This window comes from Pundamilia nyererei, unplaced genomic scaffold (assembly GCF_000239375.1).
Source record: "Pundamilia nyererei isolate P.nyererei 1_Seehausen unplaced genomic scaffold, PunNye1.0 scaffold00172, whole genome shotgun sequence".
Classification (NCBI taxonomy): Eukaryota; Metazoa; Chordata; class Actinopteri; order Cichliformes; family Cichlidae; genus Pundamilia; species Pundamilia nyererei.
The window spans coordinates 1194887-1218579 of NW_005187573.1; the positions used below are offsets into that span (position 1 = coordinate 1194887).

Genomic DNA, 23693 nt, shown 5'->3' on the forward strand with positions numbered 1-23693 from the left:
CAAAGAGACATTTCTCAATATTTTATGGATTGACTAGGCTGTGCAAACAAACTACATATAGGAAACTCTCAATAAACCTCACAAGAAGAACATAAGCTATAACTAATTAAATAGATTGTTTTTGTATATTCATCTATAGATTTATCTAATAAATACATCTGCTGATAGACACTTCTTTCTGTAAACTATTTACATTAAAAGGTATATATTTCTGCTAAAACAATAATTAGCTATGAAGGCAAGGCGAGGGAGAGAAAACTGATTTAGTTTAGCTGTGAGCAGAGAGAAAGAGAGAGTGTGTGTGTGTGTGTGTGTGTGTGTGTGTGTGTGTGTGTGTGTGTGTGTGTGTGTGTGTGTGTGTTCCCGTTGAAAAGTCAAAGCCGACCATTTGTATTTCCTAGTGATTCGCTTCATCTCAAACTGGACTCTCTTCATAAATAACTGGTAGGAACATCCACTCGCAAACCAAAACAACAACAAGTAATGAAATAATGCTCTCAGCCTCACCTGCCTGTCTTCTTTACATAAGTGGAATGTGCTCTCAGTAGATTCCCTTCCTGTTTAATACCTGGTGAATGGGGCAGTGAAGAAGTAGTGTACAAAAACGTACCAACACCCGCCAGAGCGTACCAGTATTGGGCCCAGTGGCTGGTGTTCATAATATCCATGACAAGCACACATAAGAAAGGGATGATGTTTGAAAAAAATAAAATAAATGCCCTGTCATCAGAGAGCGGCATAAAAACAATCAAACCCACCCCTGAAAACCCTCCCCAGTCACAATCTCATGCTGCACAATTTTTTTTGTTTGTTTTTTTCTTTTTTGTCGGTTTTTCTGTTACTTTTTGCTCTAAAGGGCAGGCGTGGACAAAAGATTACAGGGCAGTTGCGAGCCTGCCTGCCAAAGCCCGAGTACTGAGGGACGTATTGCTGTCGACAGTTTAACATCACTCACACACACACACACACACACACACACACACACACACACACACGCGCACTCTAGTTTAGTGTCCGCAAAGTCTGCCGACTGACATGTTTTTCAAACACTCAGTTCATCTGGTGGCATTGCTGCCATGGCTGCAGCGGGAGGGTTGGGTGGGGCTTTGCTAAGGGACAGTGTTTGAAAAAGGTGATAGTTTTGTTTACAAAAAAAGCTATTTTAAGTGCAAAGTACCATGCACATACGGTCGACCGGTGAGCGGGGCGCAAAAGCAAAAAAATAAACAAAAAAAGCCCCGCACCATGTCAGCATCACACCTTTGGGAGAGATGGAGCGGTCTGTGTGTGTATGTGTGTGTACGTGTGTGTACGTGCGAGTTGATGTTATGTGTGTGAAGTATGGGTGAAATCTCATAAGTGCTTCCCATGGCTCTTGAGGCATAGAAAAAGAGGCAGTGGGACATTGTGTGGTAACATTCTCTGGCTGAAAGTTGTGTTCTGTTTTTGTGTTTTTTTTGTCAGATGGGGGTAGGGGTGGTTGGGGGGGGGTGGAGTGTCTTTGACGTCCCGCTCGTATTATCGGTGCGGAGCAGAGTGGGGGACACTCTAAAGACTGACCGCTGATGATGGGCTGGATGTCTTGGAGGTGTTGCAGTCTGAATGGAAGTCGGTGTGCAGACAGGAAGTCCGCGGAGGCCCAGCTGGAGGAGGGGCCTCAGACTTGGTCAGTCCTGGTAAAGAGGGAGGAAGAAGGGCAGGAAGGGGAGGTGAGGTCGGAGCGGGACCAAGGAGTGGTGAGGGGGCTGAGGGAAAGAGGTGGGTGCTGGGTCAGTGACGAGTGCTGTTTATAGGCTGCAGCCCAGCTGCTTAGCCTTCTCCTGAGTGTCCTGCACAAGCTGCAGGCTGGCGCTGGAGTAGCCCTCATCGCTACAGCTGCTGCGCAGGCTGCCTCTCTCGTCCCCTGAGTCGCTCACGCTGCTGGTGCTCCACTCCAAGTCACCCAGCAGGTAGTCCGTCCCCTCCACGTCCACATCCAGGTCCTCTGTTTGAACAACAAGAACACAAACACGACACCATTAAAGAGCTGAATGACAACTATGTCATATTATTCATCTACTCAAGTTTCTCCACTTATAGAGAGGATGTTATTATTACTAGTAACACTAATTAAACAACTAGTGCGAGTTAATGGTGGAACCTGTACAGCCAGCAGCAGCAGCAGCAGCTGGTAACTCCCTGCTCTGCACATCCTGCAAAAGCTCTTTTTTCCTGTATTTAAAATCCCCTTTAAACAACAGGGACAAAGCTACACAGCATAAGGGTGACACATGCACAGATCTGTTTTCATTTTAACCATTTAAAGGTTTTTGATTTTGCTCTTTTATTGAGTGACTTAATGCATTCAGGTTGTTTTATGTCATGTCCCTGTAACCCTGTCCAAATAGACAGAAAAAGAAAAGAAAAAGTGAACACTGACAGTGCTCATTTGTGCTAGGAGCACTGTCAGAGCTACAAATGACTTCCAAACAGGCCGCTGGAGTGAATGTGTCTGACCAAACAATCAGACTTCATTGAGCGCAGACTGAGGTTTCCCACTGGGCCTGGTGCTAACTACACAGGGCTGTGGAGCTGATTGGCATTTGCCATAGAGTAGCAGATTTGGCATGTCCACCACTGTCGCCCTGTGTGTTTTTACAGATGAGAGCAGGAGATCAGGGACGTCCTGGTCCAGACCTGGGAGGAAATGTACAGGACATCATCTGTTGTCTCATTAGAAGCATGCCCTGATATCATCAAGCATGCATATGATCCACAAACTATTACTTCTCCATGTTTCTTCTTTCCTCTTTTACATCATTTGCTTTGGAGGGAGGACATTAACCATATGACTAAACAACAATGAATGCCACATAAATGGCACTCAGTATAAACTGCTGGGTATCATTTGGAGTTGCTGCAATGACATTTGTCAGAACGGAGGCGTTTGATGCATAATTTTTTTTCACTTGGATTTTTGGGGTATTGTTAAATTGAGCGCTCTGTAGGTTGATCACTTTTGTTTGTATCAAGAAATGTAGCATCCTTTCATTCCTAACACTTTACCTCGTCCACATCAGTATAGATATCCAGAATGGTTTTTTCACATTAAGATCTGATGAGTGTGTTTTTATAAGCAGTGTATTTACTAAGATGCTTTACTTTGCACTGTGGAAGATTGTGTTTAGTGATGATGATGAAGACAATACCTGACACAAGAACAATAAAATGATGCCTATTCTGAACTTCCTGCACAACGGTTCACCTCCATATTTTTTTCATGTGCTTTGAGAGAATATTTGCCCGGAGGTTCCAGACATGAAACATGTGAAGAGTGACATGAATAAAAGCATGTGGTGGTAACAAAGTCGTCTGAGCTGGCCACAGCTCTGCCTGTGTGCAGCCTCACCCTGGTCAGAGTCGGACTTATCAGAGGACTGAGTGGAGCCGGTGCTGTCCATGCGGGTCCTCTCCACTCCCAGCTGCTCTAGACGCCTCCTCAGGTGTCTCCGCTCCCGTTGTAGCTGCTCCAAAGTGTGCTGAGCTTTCCTCTCGCCCTCCTCCAACCTCTGCAAGGAAGAAGGAGAGAAAACGGCCGCTTCATGAACAGCTCCTAATCTGCTCCTGTGTACGTGTCCACAGCAGCTTATCAGCTACTGAAACACGCAATTACTAACACACTCAGCAACCGCAGCGGTCAACAAATTGCCCTCTTCACACCGATTAGGTGAGTGGTGCATGCGCACATCCACGCACCTTGATGTGATCTTTGGCCTTCATCAGCAGGCTGAGGGTGGTGTGCCTGTTAGCATCTGGTCCCAAGGGAACGAGGGATTTCAAGCGCTCCAAACACAGTCGTAGATGTGCCCGTCTGAAGAGGAAAGATAAAAATGAAGGTGGAAGATGCTATTAAATGTACAGAAAAACAAAAAGCAAAAACAAAACAAGAAGGTAGGCCACTGAAATCTGAAAATCCCTGATAAAAACTAGTCTTTACCTGAGCTTTGAAAAGCTGAATGCAAATATCTTAAACTATCCTGTTTTTTTCTCTCTACAAGAAGTTCTACTCTTGTATTGAAATTGACCTTTTACTTAAAATTCACTTGGATGATTGGGCTTCAAGGACCTCAGATTTTTCACTGAGGGGAAACAAGCAACCTCTTAAAATACATCCAGGGGAGATTTTGTCTTCATACTAAGAGCCCTGAAAGGACTGTGTTTACATTTCTCCAAATACTGACAAATGAACAGGTGAATTATAACGGCAGCGTTTTTTGCCATCTTTTACTCTGACAAGCCTCGAATCAGTCTTGTGTCATTAGACTTTTCTAGGAACATGGGAAATAGGTGAAATGACTTATGCAAACGTGCAAACACACATGGAAATACAGTATATTAGGCAAAATCAGTGTTGGACAATTCTAATGAGTCTTTGGATGTTGGCTGCCTCTTGTTCTCTGCCAACACAATCCCACACTGCTTTAACAATGTTGGACTTATTATTGAAGTACTGGCCAATCCATGACTGATGGAATTCCATTGAGTTTTTCTATCCAGGTATACTTTTACTTCATTGGTAGCACGCATATTCTGAATGCTCACATTTAGACAAGTTTAACGGCAGTCTTAAAAAACACAACAAACCAAATCCTAAAGTGATGTAATATGTATCCATGACTACTGCACAGTGACATGGCCAGATAATTAGGACCAATTAGCATTTCTGCGCCAGACTGCTGTGAGGACAGGACTCTTTTTTTTTTTTTTCCTCATCTGTGGTATGTCTTGTCTCTACTTGTTGCAGGTGATTACAAGCAGCAGTGGATCCTTTCTGTTTCAGCAGGAAGTTAAAGCATTAAATAGAGTGGGAATACTTCCTTGTTGTGACAGTAACTGTCATAGTCAGGGTGGAATTTTTTGTCCACTTCACACAAATTGAGTTAGTTCAAAGAGGAGATTTGCGTGTGCTGAAGCAATACCAGCCGATAAGTTCCTAGCATCAAAGCAAATATGAGGAACAAGCTGCAGTGAACTGCCTTTGTACTCTTCAGGCCTCATCAACCAGGTGTCATTACTGCAAGTATTTGTCAGACTGGAGCCACTAAACACTTTCTCCTCTTTAATGCAACCTTTGGGATCAAAGAGTACAAAGGTAGGAGCAAACGGAAAGAGGCGCCTTGCATGTTTCAGGAAGTCAGCAGTGTGTTAACTATTACATAATAGAGCTCGACAGGATGTGCGCCAACGGTCCTCTTAAACAAGAAGAAAACCAGAAAGCCATCTGCACCATATATTCAGAACTGCAACTGATGATTGATGTCACTTGCCCTTTATACCCCAGTCACACACACCTATACACAGTTCACAACCTCTGTTTCCACCTGTGTGCCCCTCAGCCCCTCTATGCTGGCAGCCTTGGCAATTTCTAAGGTCTGGTGGGTGTTGGTGACCACTTGACCCCGCTGTTACACAACACACACCTCCAGCTCCAGCCTCGTCACAGTGTGTACGTGTCTGTGCGCTTGTGTTTGCCTGAGCGAGTGGGCGTGTGTACGTCAGACTCTTCCTGAGAATGAGTGTAAAAATTGTTTTCTTTCTTTCTTTTTATTCTTTTTTTTTTGACTGTGCAGCTGAAGGGCTGGCCGGCTGAGCCGCTCACTTATTGTCTGCTGCAAATAATCCTAACGTGAGCGTCACTGCCGGAAAGAGTTTATTCAAATGGTGCGCATGGAGAGCTACGAGGCTGATTTGACTCTGGGCAGTGGAAGCGCACAAATATATTCTCAACCCCTTGCCCTTTAAAAAGATAAACACACAATCGGCGAGCAGAGCTTTTGCACGCACATACAAAGCAGCTGAAGCCAAGTGCCTGCTTCTCAGCTGACTCAGTCCAAAGGACATGCAGACTGTCATTACATAACATGGAAATGGTCCGGCCTGTGTTGTTCTGACATAATAAGGGCTGGCTAATGTTTGGTTAAACACTGACAGAGAGCAGACTCAAACAGCACGAGTCACATGGCGATTCAGAGAAACACTACGGCGTGGTCCTAACACACAGCTATTCCAGTGACAGGTTATTCTGGTTCACTGTGTCAATAGGTAACTATACAGTAAATGTGGAGCTGCAGCCTCAGGCCACAGCCTACATTTCTCTGGCCTTGTTTCACACTTGCATACGACTGACCTGAATGCATGTGTCTGGTCCAAAATGAGGTGAATGCGCCGCCTCAGTTTGTTATACTCAAAGCAGTTGCAGCTGTCGTCACCCCTTTGACCCAAAATGGTTTCTCCCAACTAGGTCAGCTGGTGCACTTTGCCTGATTAGCAGTAAATCACCTCGCTTTCAGGGCTCTTGCCCTCTGACCTCTAACAGTGAGTAATTTAACCAAGCCAATACTGATGGAAGGGAGGTTGGGTCTCATTGCACTCCTGAGGCTTTGCTGGCAGTGGGCTGCTGTGACTAATTTACTACTCGCCACTGATGGCTTTCCATCATCACGTTAGTGGTGGGAGAAACTAACTAAGTAGGTTCTCTAGTGGTCATAATTGTGTTTTACTGCAGGGTATGAGGTGTGTCCACAAACACATACAGAGGGCTCAGCCTGTCCACTGAGCGGCTGGTTTGGATCATCTAGCTCAGAGAGTGACAGAGACTGTATCAAAATATGACTCCTATTGCTTTACATATGTAAACTGAGGACTTTACAATCATCCAAAAATGGCTTTTATCAATTGTTGGGACAGTTTATGTTCACATAAGCTAAAAGAAAATCAGCAAATTCAGGAAGCAGAATTGATTAACGAGCGTCATGACAGTTTCAACAGTACCTAACTCTAACCGTTCAATGTTTTCACCTCCACCCTTTTGCTAGTAAACCATCTCCTCTGATAACTTTTACATTTATTTCCATTACATAACCAAATTATCATGAATGAATGCTCTCCAAAATGTTGTCAAGACAACCAAGTTGTGCAGCACTGAAACCAGATCGGCTGCTCTCAGGAGCCAGAGAGCACAGTGAGCCACCTGATACAACCGTGACCCCGTCGTTCATCTCATCAGCGTCAGGAGGGCACCGTGACAAAACAGTGGCTCTGTTCAAGCATGAAACGATTCTCTCCTTAGTTCCTTTTGTTCATCATAACTTCCACCCCCCTCAAAAGAAATTACTTAACTACACCATAAAGCTCATTTTATTCTCATTACCCCCTTATCACCTAAATTCAAACTTGATTAGTTACGAGTTTACAAAAAACAACACGTCCACCATGTCTAGATATGCCACGTCTCCCTTCTGCTTATCACGGGTTATACAGCTTACCTCTTACATAAGCTAACAGGGCAGTACACAAATAAAACTTGTGCTTTTGTTTCACGATGGCAACGCGCCAAAAGAGAAAAGGTAAGGTTTATTCAGGACTGTAATCTAGCTCAACTAGTTTCTCTGCAATTTGTGCATTCATGCAACAGGCGAGCCGTCAGCCTTAGTTCGTAACTGTAGGTTTCTTAATCCACCAGAAAGGCGCGTGATGTGAGCCTGTTTAATGTGCATCTGACCTACGTCGGGCCCATCCATATGCAGAAGGGATCCTGCTTCTCACAGGTCTGCAGTGCGGCTTCACCGATAAACCCGAGGATTCCACTGAATCGCGCTCAATAATTCACCTGATAAAAAGTTGAGGTCCAGCTTCACCTGTCTACATACGCGCTGCTTTTCTTTTGATCGCCCACTCATGCATGTAAGCAGGCTCATAAAAGAGGACCAACGAACACGTCACACCACATCACCAGAGATTCACCTACTACAATTTTAAAATCCTGATAGTCACTCTGAGAGCATTCACCTTAGATCTGGAACTTTAAAAAATGTACCTTCTTTCAAAAAGGTTTCAGATTATGTTACAGGTTGCAGGACCTGAACTGGCACTGAACTAATTTAAAGACTTCCTCAGTGTGGGAGGGCATGGGGTGGCGTGAATTGATATTTTCATGGATTGAAGAACACAAACACACAGAGAGATTTGATTTCTTTTTTTTTACCTGTTCTTTTCCATTTCATTGTGTGTAGACCTGCAGAGATAAAACAAAACACATATGAAAAATCAGACATAATAAAAAAGCCACTGATTAAAATGAAAAAAGCTAAGGCTTCCCCTTCTCCACATGCACCGCAATCCAGGCAGAGGAGGGAGCACGAGAGAAAGGGTTGTGTGGGAGTCTGTGAACAGCCGGAGCTGCTTACAAAATAAGATTCAAAGAGGGAAAAAAGACAGAAAAAAAATGAAGAAAAGCCTGGGTGTTCTTATGCCTGAGGCCTGTTTCATGGTGGAAGCTTTTTTTAAGGACCACACTCGTACACAGATACGTGATGAGGAGGCCCGACGGTAAACATAGTAACAGTAACCAGAAACAGGAGTAGATGGGACTCTGTCCCTTCATATTGCCTGATTATCCATTGTACATGCAGAGTGGGGGTGGGGGGAACACAGTGAAGGTAAAATGAGAGATAGAGGTGTGCTCGCGGCCAGCATGACTCTGTCATTGCAGTATTAAAACATCTCTCTATCTGTAACACACACACACACACGTACACACACACACACACAGAAATGGGGTCAAGTGTAGGGTTTGGTAGAAATGTGTCTGACCTGTGAGAGAAAGGATAAACAGGAGAGCAGGTCACGAGCAGAGAAGAAGATCCCCTCTACATTCTTGAACGCTACTCAACCTCCACCTGAACCCCACCATCCACCCCCATGCTGAATCCCAAAATAGCCTCTACATTTTTCCAGCTCTGCAAACTAATGCACTGTCCTGCCTACACACATACACACAAACACAACCTCAAAGGTGCCCCCTCGTGTGTAATCTCAGTTGCTGGGCCAAACCTGGGTTTAAAGCTCGGGGTTGACCATATTTTCACTGTGTCGCAGCGTGTCACTGCAGCATGTGTGTGGCTGTCTTTCTGCCACTCGCTTTGGGTGTTCTCTCTGTCACTTGGCCCCCTCTAGCCAGTGTACATTCCTGTATGGGGCAGACAGCCGCTAGTGACATAACAGAGCTGACAGGGAAGTGATCCCACTCACTGAGGCTAGATTTCAGGCTCTGAGACACCTCATAGCTCTCTGCTACTTTACCAAACACACCTATGCCACCACAATGCAGAAGCAATATTTAAGATGACATGCTATGCTAATTTCCAACTCCATCACTGTTCTAGTTACTTAAAGTACAGTCATATGAAAAAGAAGGTTTCCACAGGAGAAAACTAAATACACACATTTTCTGCTTGCATAGGAACTAAGATCTTAAACAGCAGCCAGGTGCTGCTAATTAAATGCATTTGTTTAACTGATCATCTCCAAGTGTGAGCACCTCTATAAAAGCTGAGGTTTTTGCAGTTTGCTGGGCTGGAGCACTCAGGTGTGTGTTAACACAGGGCCACAATCTTTCGAAGAGTAGATGGCCCAGCAAATTCCCTCTGTGCAGTGCTCAGAGAAACTACTGGCCTCAGTTAGTATGTTAAATATTAAAGTTCATAACAGTACAGTTCAAAAAAGAATGAACATATGGTTGATTTGGAAAGACTGATAGGAGAAAGTCTCTCCTCTCCCCTAAAAGAACATAGGAGCACAGTTTAGGGTCCCAAAGTTGCACCTGAACAAACCCAAACAATTTTGAAACAATGTCCTTTAGACAGATGAGACCAAATTGGAGATGTTTGGCTATACTACACAGTGCCAGCCCAAAGACCACATATTAACTTATAGAGGGGTGCTGACTTGGACTTATGTTGCAGGCACAGGATTTGGACACCTTACAATCACTCAGTCAACCATGAATTTCTCTGTATAATAAAGTATTGTGAATTATAATGTGAGGCCATCTGTCTGACAGATAAAGCTTGGCTCAAACAAAACGACTAAAAAGAAAATAATTAAGATTCTGCAGTGTCAAAGTTCAGATCTCAACCTTACTGAAATGCTGTGGTGCAATCTTAAGTGAGAAGTGCATCAAAAATACCTGCAAACCCAATGAACTGAACCAATGCTGTCAAGACGAGTAGGTCAAAATTCCTCAACAATGATGTGAGAGACAGATAAAGTCATAAGGAGACAGCTACTTCGAGGTATTGCTTAAAGGTGGTTCTACAAGCTTCTGAATCTTGGGAAAGTACTTTTTTGTCACAGAACTATACAGAGCCTTGTGACAGACAGGCTTGTGGGTCAACCTCAACATTTGTTTTTGGAGAGGAAATCACTGACCAAAAATAGAGAAAACACACAACAAACAAGTCTCACTAAATGAGCTACTGTCACCTCAGAGGTCCTCAGAAGGTTAAATACTGGATCACAGAGTTGCTGCCAAACGATTCACCAGCGCACTTTTCTTTCAGCTGCATCAGCCTGAACAACGGATGAACGCGTGATGACCACCGAAAGGCACCAGTTGACTGCAGAATGATTATGGCAAGCTCCTCGTGTAATTTCCACAGTGCACTGTAGTTGCGTATTGTATGAATGTGTGTGTTTGTGAGTGAGGAGGGGGAGGACTCTTTCTCCTTGTCTGTAATGGAGGCGCTGCTGTTCTCCACTGACGGCCAAAAGTGAGAGCAGAGCAGGAAAGACACAGAAGGATGGAGGAGGTGAGGAGAGAGAAATGCGAGAGGGAGACAGAGAGAGAAATGAGGGGGAGGGTGGACTCCTTACTACTGACACACATGCACACGTCCACGCCAGAAACATGGCGAGTCCCCTCCCCCACTACTACTACTCACACATCTACGCTTCGGGGGAAATGGCAGAAACCGGAGGGGCATATGTATAAATTCAAATATAAATGCCTGCCCTATATTTGACCAGAATCAGCAGCAGAAACAACAAAAATCTGATCAAATAACACCAATTAATTGATTTGATCTTTTCCAGCAGAGATCAACCCAGGTTATTCTGTACTGTTAATCACCAAGAGACAATGTCAGATCCGACTACATCAAATCATCGTTGCAGAGATACCCTTATTAATGCCGTGTGATTCTGCTGCCCTTAAATAGCAATGAGTAATAGCTGAAAAAATGCTTCAGAACTGGAAATGGAAAAAGGAAAGGCTGGTGAACGAAAAGTTGTATTTTGGTTGTTTTGGGTTTTTTTTTTACCAGAAATAGCAACAAACTAAGTAAGTCTACACATGCTAGGACATGATCTGAGTTAGAAGCACGTCTTTTCAATACTCTACACCCTGTGTTTTTGAAATCACAGCAGAAATGGTAGCACACTCCAAATTTGTCCCAGTCACTTTTGTCGAAATCAACTGATATACTGCTCGATGTAATGAATAAGCAGTTGTTTCCTTTAATAAAGAGGACCAATGCTGTATATTTTCAGCTTCATATATTTATTTCTAGACCAGAGGAGCTTTGCATAATTTACAGTTCAAAATAATGGTCACATATCTCTCCTAATGGGCCTTGGTGCCGCCGTTCAGTTCACAATCCACGCGAAAGAAGCTGCTTTAGCTCCCCTACCCCACAACTTTCTTGTGATTGCCCCACATGAAGAGAAGGTTTGCAGAGGAGATGGGTGGGGCTTCTGAGATCACAATCAGACTTGATTGTGTCAGAGACAAACATTAACTCTCATTGACATCATACACAGCTGTGAATATAAAAAAAGGTCCTAAATTCATATTTATCTTATAGCAGGCCTTAGTGCAGCTCCATCACTTCACTAACTGTGAAACAAGCCGTTTTTAGCTCTTCTCCTTTAACACCACAATTCTCTGAACTAAGCTTTCCTCCGATTAACTGTCCCTCATAAAGACATTGACTGATGAGCAGATTGGTGAAGCTTCTATGCTCACAACCAGAGCTGCATACACGCTCTGACATGATAAAGATCCCAGAGTAGAAAAAAACTGTCTGAAGCCTGAGTAATTGGCTTTCTGGGATTACTGGGACATACTCAGATGTCATTATTTAAACCTTTGACCATATTTAGTATGAACATCATAACTGTATAGATAAGACAGGAAATGTATATTTCAGACATGATGCTGGTTTCTATAAGTTGGCTAAACTGTTTTCTTTTGACTACACTTGAATTCTTGGCCACAAAGTTATTAGATTAACCATCCAGAGTCAGGCTGGTCAGCTTTATGAGTCACAAGATGCACCTCAACTTCTTCCAAATTCATTTCCTCTATTGCACATTTAATTTTCCCTCTTTTATTGTTTACTTTTAGTTACGTCAGCCACTTACAGAAAACCGCACAATGTTTTTTTTTTTTAAGTATACCAGTGATCAGGAATAACAGGAAAATGTCTAGATTTCTATCAAATCAGAGGCAGATGTAACTGCTACAAAAACCATACATTTACAGGAGTAGAAAAGAGTGTTGATAGTCCAGAAAATATACCTACAATCCTACATCAGATGAGTCCTACACAAAGCAGATTATGCACCCCAGCATATATTTTCTGCACTGGCGGATGAACAATGGATGGATGAACAGTGTACCCTCATGGCAATACACCTGATACACCTGTTTGACCAACAAAGCATGTCTCTGAAATATTTTTAGAGGTATTATGAAACTCTTCTGTAACTGTAGCATCGAAACTTTTTATTGCAGCTTCATGCAATATGAACCATCAAGCACTTTAAAATATTTATATTAATTACTGGATCTGTGCAAACAGCTGGTGGTGCTCTCATCAGTTGCTTCTTTGATCTGCTGCTTTTTTTTTAATGTTTGAATGAAAAGAAGGCACATAAAGGTTGGGATCAACAATATGTCAGTTTTGTGTTTACTGAAGGACAGAAGCAGGTGCCTAGATGTCACTGTTTTATCTCAAAGATCAGTTTCCAACAGCCTTTAATTTACTTCATCCTCTCTGTTGACACAATCACCTGCAGTAGTTTAAACCTGCCTTTTTTGTGTAAAGTTTGTACACACAGGAGATAACTTCCTACACAGGATCATGACAGCAAACTTGAGTCCAATCGCAGAGTGCAAATTGATCTATGGATTGCGGAGGCAACACAAATCTGTCCTCATACCATTGATTTACGGAATTCAGGTTAGAGACTCTAAATTGACTAGTGTCCACTTAGAAGACAAGCGCAGCCCGGACTCACCACCACCGGACTCACTTAAATGTCTTCTGCATCACCTTGACTGACCCACTTTTCCTTACTGTGGGGTCATTGACTTTAAGCCAGGATGACGTTTGTATCTGTCACTCATATACTTTAAAGAACACATGGGGAAGACTAAACGTAATCTTAACCTAACAGACTCACACATACGTGTGACATCAGAGGACCTTTTCTGCAGTGTTATATATGAATTAGCCATTAGACTCTGAATTACAAAATATTACTTGGTAGCAACACCTAAAGTGGCCTATGCATACAGCATGTCAGTGCTGTTGACAGATTATGGAGCGCTTCTAAAGCCCTGTCCACATATAAGGTGAGCTGATGGGTGGACACCAGCAGATATTTCAGGTTCTGGTTGCATAGGTTATCCTCTTGCACATGTGCCACCCTGTCATATGTCAGTCAACACAATCCTTTACCACCATTGGTAGATGCTTTTCCATCAATACTTCACTGACAGATAAGGCATAGTCTGCACATCATGTAAATGTTAACTCAGCCTACGTACAGTAAATCTTTTTCATACAAGCTATGGATTGAACATGTACGCATGTGCCTGTGCCATGGGTTGCATGGCACAGGGTGCATGGCATGGGGTGCATGGCACAGGCACCCCATGGCAACCTCATATAATAGGTTATTTATTATATAATACTGTTTATCAGAATTTTTTTCTCTGCAAATATTTCGAATCAAATAAATAACTAAACAATGCAATCAGCTGCTACTCCAGTAAGTCTTTAATCCTATGTACCGACTCAACCTCCACCGACTCAGTATGCAGCTAGTGAGACTAGCTCTTGCTCTTCTATGCAGCGTCAGTGAGCTGAACCAGTGCTGCAGATTCTGCTTAGAGAGGTCTTCCATCTCCAAGTGAAACTTCAGGGTAGAGGGACAACTGTAGTCACTCGCTGTACACGGTGGAGTTGGAGCCTGTCCAACCCTGGGAGAGATCCTCTCTGGGGAAGCATGGGGATCACTAAAACTGCAAAATAACTTGAAAGCTAGCTGGTAAACCAACATGAGGCAGTAAGGGTCACCTGGTTACCAATGACTAAACATTCATGATAAGAACACTGTCCATTAGTAAACTGACTGCAGACAGTGTTATTCTATGAGAAAATAAGAAAATAAATGCTGATATTTTCACTATATTAGGTATACTAAAAACTGAACACGTAAAACACATACGTGAAAAATACTATTATAAGTATTGTGGTATTTTGTGTTGGTTGAAGAAACAAAGATGCAACAGGCAGGCGGTAATTCTAACAGTTAAAACATTAGCTGACATCAGCTGTGCTCTCACTGTGGCAGTCAGTGATAAAAAGATAATAGTTTAATTCATAATCCTATGTTCTATTCTTCATCAACATCGTAAAGTGTGCAGGAATGACTGAAATGCAGATATGGTGATCAGAAGCTAACCGTATCTATAGCTTACAGTGGAAGATCAGAGAGCTGACTTATTTTCTGTAACAATCCGAAAGCTTCTACGAATAAGCTCTCAGCAAAATACATGATCAGATACATACAAATACAATTTTGTTTGCAGATATATTACGTAAAAAGCATTAACATGTTATTTTGATTATAAAATTGGCCTAGCCTGTCTGTCTTTTCTTTGCAGTTAGATTGGTGTTTGTAACAGTGTGTCTGACCCGGTCACTATTTGATGTCAAAACAACAAGGTAGTGTCTCGCAGTCATAACCCTTTTCAAAGCTTTGGATGTTTGATTGTGACCATGTTTGGCCAAGAGCACAAAGTCGCTGTTTCAACAGCGTTGCTGTGAATATAACAAATTATGCAAATAGGGATAAGGCTGCTATCTCTGAACTCACTGCACTTCCTGCCATTTTAAATTTGGGCAGTTAGCGTGTCCACCTGGAAGCACAGTACAGAAATGCATATAAAAAAAAATTTTTTTAAATGAAAAAGCAAGCCTCACATCACAAGCACCAAATAAGGATTTTGACTTGAAACACAAACACTAGTGTGATGAAGACTGGCTTAATCCTCCAAGAAGTGAGGAGGGGAAGAGGAGGGGGGGGGGGGGGGGCTCTGGGGGGACCCCTGAAGTGGGGATGTGATGGGCGACTTGTTGCAACCAATCAGGCATGTACAGTTTTGCCTTTACCTGCTACTTGTGTTTTTCTTGCTTTTGCTTTTCCTTTTCAAACTTTCCCTCTCCCAGCTGCTGATGAATGGCGGCATGGAGGCATAGCCATGTTCAGCTTCTGCAAGCAAGTAAACAACATAGTGGTCACATGTCCTGAAATCCTGCAATGGAAAATATAGCCACAGTGAACAGAAGGAGAGACTGCACAATGTGTCACATTTCAGCTTTAGCTTTTGGCATCCCGCAGCAATGTCTTATGCTTTTTAGCAGGCATGCGGGGAATGGGTCTCAAGTAGTATCTTTTAGCCCTTTCCCCCTTCCTCGGGATGGACAATGATGTCATCTTGAACTGGAATAAACCCCACTAGCAAACCACAACAGAAGGAAAGGAGGGGCGTCCACGAAAACAATGTCTCCCTGCACATCTGCCACATATGCATTCATTCTTTCATTATCGCGAATGCAAATGCCCGTTTGTCTTTACACGTATGCATTATGCGCCTGTAATCACATATTTATTAGCACCTGTTTGGGGCAGGTGATGCAGCCTGCTGAATCGATGCGTGAAATTCGACATTTATGAATTTATTTCATGACCTGATTGTTTGATGTAATAAGAACAATAATGGAAAGCAACAGGATTTGGGAATGCATCAAACGACGTGTGCTTAAATCCGAGTGATTCGGAGGGGAAGGGGTGTTAATGTTATATTGCACAGAGTGAATAAGAAAAGAGTAGAAAAGAATACAATAATACTTTACCTCGTTCCCTGCGATCAAGGTACTCGGCTGCTTCGATCAACATCTGCACCATTCCGATCGCCGCCATTTTAAACAATAACACTGATAATTTAACAATCCGAAAAGGAATTCCGTGGCTGTACACAGGCTGCTTCAGGGTCCTGCTTCTTTTTCACACTTGGGTAGCTCGCTGTTCTGTCAGTTATTATTTTTAAAGAGCCAGAGAGAGCGCGTTACAGAGTTGGTCCTTCACTGTTAAAGGCCTTGAATGCAGCACCAGTCAGTTCGAAAAGCCAAACTTCCTCTGTGGTTGTTAAATTAAGGATATGGTGTTAGCTGGCTAGTAAGGGCTGACACTAATAACACTTCTTCAGGAGGAGCTAAGGTTACTTTGTTCCCTTTTAAGTCAAAATGCCAGCTAAATATCGTCAGCTTTATAGTTGGCTCTTCGAGAAAAGACGGCTTGTTGACAAAAACAAAACGAAAGGCTGTGTGACATACAAAAATAATTCCCGAATTGCTCTATTTGGCGAAAAAAAGGCTGGCTAACGTTAGCGCCAATGTTAAGCTGTCAAATTAAATATGGAAAGTTCTTGCTATCTCGGTTGTATTTGGAAAAGCTTCGGCCAGTGAAAAAAGAACGTTAGCATGTACAGTTGCTAGACACTTGCCTTGTGAAAATTATATATATATATAAAAGAGCTAGCTGTTTTAAAGTTCAGCCGACGATGTCATCCAACCTTATCGGTTCAGAGCTATGGCTGGTTAGTTTTGCGCCGGTTTAACGCGCGATACGTCTCGCTGGAAACGCAGATAGCGACTGACATCAACTGAAGAAGAGTGACTGTTTGTCAAACAGCTTCCAAAATAGTGGCTTGTTGATCTGGACACCAGCTCTCTACTGTACTGTACAAAGATTCTGGGTGCTGCAATGTGATTGGATACTGAGTATAACCTCTCAAGCTCCTATTCGGCGTTAAAACCGTCAATTGCAGAGAGGGTTCAGCGCTTACTTCAACTGTGGACCTTAAGCAGCCATTTTGGTTCTAATTAACATCGGCTGAAACACACCGTGTACAGCCACAATGGAGACAGTTTCTGCGCTATACACTCCTACACAGTAATTGGTTGTTTTTTTTCTATGAACTTGACAGCTATTGGCCCTAGTGGGCACGAGCCTATCTGACAACGCCCGCTTTTGACAATCAACACGCCTCTCTGCCATGCTGTTTCTCGGTGTATGGCAGCGATTGGCTCCCGTTGTGTCATTTAATAAATTTTGTGATACATGATTGGTCCAATTCACATGACCTCTTATCATTGGTCTCTTTCTTCTCCGTCACAAACTATCTGCACGCATGCGCCCGCTTGTTGCTTTCTGATCCATAATGGCTTTAAAAGGCTCGGCGCTAGATTGGATCTGCCGGAGGGATGCTCGGTTATGATTGGTAGTTGGGGTAAGGACAAGTACAGCGATTGGTTATTTTGGTGGGTCGGTTCTGTCAGACAGCACAGCTGATCCAATCTAGTATGAAACATTTAAACGCTTGCTTCAAAATGAGAGGGATCATTATTTTAGAGCACGATAAACCCTGGACTTGAACAAATACCACCCCAGGAAAGGTTTCTTAGCAGCCTTTACGTAGGACTGAATTTAAACCTGGATTTGAAACAATCCTATAGGATACATTTCTCAGAGAACACCAAATGAGATTATGCTATATTTAAACTAGAAAGAAACGCAAGCATTCACAGGAATAACCAATCTGATCCTATTCAATCCTTAAAAGGGACAATGAATAATGTCATATTTAGCCATTATTTCAAAAGAAACCGTGTTCCTGCACAACCTAGCGGATGGATATTTAATTAGTGCATAAGCATTTTAATAAATTAATTTTCATAATCAGGACAGAAAGCATGTTTTTTTTAATGCTTTTATTTCAAATAAATCATCCATGTCAGCAATATTAAGCTCAGTCTCACCCAGCTGTGAGTACATCTTGCAGGTACTACTATTTACATGTATGCATTTGCTTATAAAAAGGTATATACACGACTGTTAAATCACACAAAACACGTAAGATATTGAACATGCCATCTATTTTCATAAGGGTGGGGGGAAGGGAGGGTACACACAGGTAAACTTATTGGGGAACATTGGAGTTGATGATACTTTCAAGCAATGAAGTCCAGCGGCCTGTTAAATCCACCCTTTCTGTTCATGTACTGCCTGTAAAATAAATATATAAGAAAACATTATATCACTGTTTCCCTCCCAACACACACAGATTACATCATCGAGCACCAATGGGAGCGTTGGCATCTCTGCATAGAAACACCTGCGGAGGTGATTGGCTACTTTAACAGTGATAGATGCTGAGAGTGCACACTGTGAAGAGGGGGGGCAGAAAAATTGACGTAACTCAGCAACACGACTAACAGCTGGGGCTCCAAAAGAAACTTTAAAAAGGATCTGTCACTAACAAAGGAAAGCTTATGAAATATCCAAAGAGACGTGCTGCACTGTACAGACACGGCACAACCAAACAACTACAAATGCTTGTTTCTGTTCAATGACCTACCTGTATTTTCTCTTCATGGTCACATTGACGGCATACGCGTTACTTGAGCCATCAGTCTTCTTCCCCTGTGTAAAAACAATGTTACTGCATGACATATCGCGAAACAAACTTTTAAAAAACATTCTTAGCTAAACATGACAGTGTACAGATGAAGCTGAATTGGGTCAAGCTCATGATAGCAGTTGGAATTCTCTAAATATGCATTTCACAGAACTGAAGGATTTTGATCAGTGGAAAACAGTTTTGTTAATAGGACACAAACCCAGTGGCCTGCCAGAGGAACCTCTTTATCAACAATAACACTGCTAGTGTTCAATGGACTGAGTTTTGAAGTGACCCTTTTCAACCCACTGTTTGCTCTTTGTGATTATATTAAGCTTACCAACTCTTATTGGATAAACAGTTTGCCCAACCATAACTATTAGCTTATAATTGCAACTATTCATCCACTTCTTGTAACTGCTACTCTTTATTTAGTGATTACTTTAAGTCTATCCACTTATTTTCCCCTTTTGATCATTTTCATAATAGACAGATTTCATACCATTTAGAATGTTAATCTATTCTTATAGCTAACAATTTGATTTGATTGAATCTTTATTTTTAATGTGCCTGTTATTCTGTTTTCTGTCAAGATGATCCCACATTGCTTCAATAATGTTGATGCTCGGCTATCTAACCGGGTGTGCTTTGGCAGTGTGACTGGGTCATGCTAAACAATGAAGCCCTTGCCAGTCACATGCTTCCCAGATGCTATTGCATGGTTGATTAAAATGATGGTACTTTTCTGTGTTCATACTGAACAGCACTGCTTGAAGTGCAGCCCCAAACCACAAAAAAGCCTCCACCCTCTGTTTTAGATTGCTGCAGACACTCAGTGTTGTACCTCTATCTTAACCTCCTGCATACATATTATGAAAAACTGAACCAAGAAACTCACATTTTGATTTATCATGTCTAAGACTTGTTACCACCGATTTTCAATTCAGTTCTTGTGTAATTTGGAACACTTCAGCCTTTTCTCCTTTTATTCTTCCTTAAGAATGGTTTCACCTTTCCACTAACACTATTTTTGATGAGGCTTCAGTGAACAGGAGATGACCACCGTAAGGGTCAGATGCTTCCCTGTGCCAGGTCATTGCTGGATTTGTTCCTACTTCAAAAGAATATTACTTTTAGATACTGTGACAGGCTATTAGCAACAAAAGTCCCTAAAGGGTTAGGGTTATAACACTGCTCGTTATAGAAGCAAAATAAATGAGAGCGGCTCAAGACTCTTGCACAGTACTGCAAACTTACATTAGCCATGGGGGGCTTGCTGTCATGTGAAAGCTGCTCTATTTGTACATGAATGTAGATTTATGTACAAACATTTCAGTATGTGTCAATTATGTCACTTTTTAACCGTTTTAAGCCCACCATAGAACCAAGTCCGCCTGAGCTTATCTTTACATTATTAGATGCTGTAGTGCCATTTTTGGAGCATTTCCAGTTGCTATACATCAATAAAATCATTATATCCTAAATTTAAATCATACGGATGCAATATGTCCATAGTAACTACATAAATACCAAAAATGTGCAATAAACTAAAAAAGAAACTGAAAATTGGTTTTTTTTTTTTACAAACTTTTCTAGTTACAGAAACTTCAGAGGTACATCCCTCAAAACTGTAAATGCAAAGTTTCACAAAATAGTTCCCAGCCACAGGAAATTTATTTTGAGTGTCTTTATAATTTCATTTTTGAGATACACTCATTTTTACAACCTGCAGCAAAAACGAAAATATAATAGGGATTTGAAAATAGTTATGCAAATTGGAGCGTGCACGCTCCCGTGGGTTTAAAAGGGTTGACAGATAAGCAGGGGGGAAAAAGAACCATAACTCAAAAACAACAGTATTCCCCTAAATAGAAAGAGTCAAGGGAAAAATGTGAAAAACGTCCCCTTTATTTAAACAAGGACAACCTGCTTTTTACAGCAGCTGCTCTAATCAATTTCATCAGTGCCAATGTGCTTTTGGAAGTTCCATTTCAATCCACTGAAATAAATGCAAACATACTGTGTGTGTGTGTGTGTGTGTGTGTGTGTAGTGAACTTTATTAGAAATAAACTGCACCCCCTTGTGGGTGCATAACACATAGAACAACTCTCACCTTGCTGGTATCAAAGTTCCCAAATCCCATAAGCTTCATCATCTCAATCTCCTCCTCCGTTTTGCCCTGCATGTCCTCCGCTATTTAAAAAATAGAAAAAAACATTGAATTTAGTCTCTGTTACTACAAAATGCCTGAAAAACTAAGATTCCTGCTTAATGTGCAAGTGTATAAATAATGTCTGATACCTGAGATCTGAATGGGCTTTGCTGTCTTTTCCTTTGAGTCTTTGCGCTCATCATCTCGTCTCTCCTTTTGTCTCGAAGGAGAGAGGGAGGAGGATCGATGACGTCGGGGAGACCTGCAAAAGGAGCACAGTGATGGCTGCAGGATGGGTTATCACATCTAATCAGAGCAAATAAGGCACTTTGTGGTGCTCTTGTTTTGTTTAAAAGAATCTCGACAAAAAGTTTGTTAACAAAGGGCAAAGAAAATCACAAGTGCACCACTACTCATCTGAAACAACACTTCTCTGTGATAGTAAACTGGAAACTGCCGTTTATTCAGTATATACTAACAATACTCATTCTGACCAAAATCTATCACAGCTCTGCATGGGTAAGGTCTCTAAAATAGTAAATGAGGTGGAAATATTAGTCTTGAAAACAAAGTTTCTCTAAACACAAAAACAAATACACCGACAAACAAAAATTCACCTTGAGCGTCTCCTGTGAGGAGACCGTGAGCGACTCCTGCGACGGTCCCGTTCCCGATCTCGAGAGCGATCCCGCTCCCTTCGTCTTCGCTCACGCTCTCTAGAAGTTGAGCGGGAACGTCTTCTTTCTGGAGGACGAAATGACATCATGGCATTAACTGAAGCGTCTTGAACAACAGACTGGCATCTATATACTGTAGCAGTCTTAAAAATCCAAACGTCAGCTATTTTCTTCTGTACTGTGTTGGATTTCTGCCATACCATATAAAATAAAACGTCTAAATGTCACATATAATTGGGAAAAACTGGTTGAAATTTAACAACTTTTTTTTTTTAGAAATAACTGTTTTGCTATTACTTCTGTAGGATGGAGTATTATGTATTTTCATAGGTACTGGTATCATGTCTGAAATTGGGCCAACCATAATCAGCACACAATTTCTTGCTACTTACCTTGGTTGTAGTAAAAAGCAAACCGAGTACAAGGTGCTAAATTAGTACCAGTTCATTTGCCATTTATAGTCAAAAGTACTGTACCATTTAGGAACCCACCAGACGTGACCATAGCATAGACTTTCACCTTTAATTTATAGGGTTTAATAAAAAAAATGTTGCATTAACTATTTAGCAAAAATTGAAATGACAGTGAGAGGCTATGAGATATTATATCCGCTTCATGCGTGAGAGTACAACAAGCATACAGTCCTCGACTGACCCTGAAACTGCTTGTTAGTCCACTATGCATCGATTTTTAACCTCTAAAAATAGAGGACCGTGTATTGGATTTCCCAAACTGATCATACAAAAATCTCGGGAAATTAAACTGTAATAATTTGTCCAGCAGATTTTCTGTATCTTTGAATCAAAGCTGTATCTTTGCAAAACACACGTTAATTATCCTGATAAATCACGCAGAAATATATATTTTTAACATGCAGTTTTTTATTCCAAAAAACCCCCAACCAAACAAAAAACAAAACAAAACAAAAAACAAAAACCCTACATCAGACCCAAAAATGCACTGCTGGTTAGGATGGCGTCTTCTCCTCCCGTAGACCCCTGGAGAGTGTTTTTGTTTATCCCCCATTTTATGCACAGTATGTGAACGCAGCTCGGGAATCGTATCGAAGCTACTGCGAGCTCTCCACACATCTAGAACCTTTTGCTAATACGACAACCCAGTCGATGCACACAGTTACAATTAAAATATCAGTTTTGCTTCTAGTCCCTTTGAGGTATAGGTTATTATCTTTATCAGGCAGAAAAACGCGACTTCATAAAGCACATTTACTTCTCGGCGTGTTGGCGAAGAGACGACGTTAACAGAGAAAATCAGCTAGCTACTTCAGTTTCTTACCTCGTCTTGGAGGAGTTCGACTCCTGCTCCTACCCATTATCCGAACAGATAAGATACTAGACTCACAAAAAATGGAAAATAAATTTAATACAAATCAGCTGGAAGTTATTTGTATGTCGCTGGTGGATGCTACTAAATGCTACTCCAAACCGGTCTCTTTTTTTTTCTTGAGCTTCGTATGCAAGTTTCCGGTCACGTACAGGAAGAAGAGCGCCCTCTACCAACCTGGAGGATAGTTTTCTTGTTTGGTGGCATAGCCTTTATGATGTTGACCAAAATATCCAAGACCAGCTAGTAATGAATAAAAGCTGTTGTTCATTCTTCTTCTTCTTTAAAAAAAAAAGAGAATAGTATTTAATGACACATGTGAAGTGCAGAGCTGTAGTAACCTCAGAGAGAAAAAACTGAGGAGACAAACCATGAGGGGATAAGTAAGATGGCAACTGTAGTACCGCATGAAGGAGTCAGGAGTGGTACATAAGAATGCCAGAGTGGTGCAGGATGGATATGAAGATAGTGAGAGAGTGGTGATGTGTGCACTAGGAGCAACAGGTGGGTTACTGGTGGGGGTGGGATTACAGGGATCGACTCTAAGACCCTTCTTGTTTGCAGTGGTCATTGACAGGTAGGAGGTCAGGCAGGAGCCTCTGTGGACTATGACATGGTTCACATGGTGGTCTATAGTGAGAGTAGGGACCATCTCTCAAGGCTGGTTTTGGCATGTGCCGAAGATGGATAGCGATAGATATACTGGGCAAAGGATCTTGGAGATAGGGTTATCTAGGAAAAGAGGAAGACCACAAAGAAGATTTGTGGATTTAGTTAAGAAGTACATGCAGAGGACTGGTGTGACAGAAGAAGATGCTAGGGACAGGGTGAGATGGAGCCAGATGATCTGCTGTGGTGACCTCCAAAGGTAGCAGCTGAAAGAAGCAG

General features: G+C 42.0%; 2 protein-coding genes across 3 annotated transcripts; both read right to left on the reverse strand.

Annotated features, from left to right (window-relative positions):
- Positions 1-6: 6 nt before the first annotated feature.
- mxd1 (MAX dimerization protein 1) lies at positions 7-17051 on the reverse strand. Of its 2 annotated transcripts, XM_005746116.2 has the most exons (6): positions 16026-17051; positions 15282-15381; positions 8024-8053; positions 3736-3850; positions 3389-3548; positions 7-1984 (listed from the first exon to the last, which is right to left on the reverse strand). In XM_005746116.2, exons 1-6 carry the CDS (start codon positions 16090-16092, stop codon positions 1788-1790), a joined length of 669 nt encoding a protein of 222 aa, XP_005746173.1. In that variant the 5' UTR covers positions 16093-17051; the 3' UTR covers positions 7-1787. The 2 variants fall into 2 exon arrangements, with proteins under 2 accessions (XP_005746173.1, XP_005746174.1); XM_005746117.2 differs by lacking the exon at positions 8024-8053 and having other exon boundaries at positions 16026-17049.
- An 876-nt stretch (positions 17052-17927) lies between these two features.
- snrnp27 (small nuclear ribonucleoprotein 27 (U4/U6.U5)) lies at positions 17928-22981 on the reverse strand. The gene is made up of 6 exons (XM_005746119.1): positions 22758-22981; positions 21402-21528; positions 20934-21046; positions 20746-20825; positions 18590-18654; positions 17928-18237 (listed from the first exon to the last, which is right to left on the reverse strand). Exons 1-6 carry the CDS (start codon positions 22792-22794, stop codon positions 18183-18185), a joined length of 477 nt encoding a protein of 158 aa, XP_005746176.1. The 5' UTR covers positions 22795-22981; the 3' UTR covers positions 17928-18182.
- Positions 22982-23693: the final 712 nt, after the last annotated feature.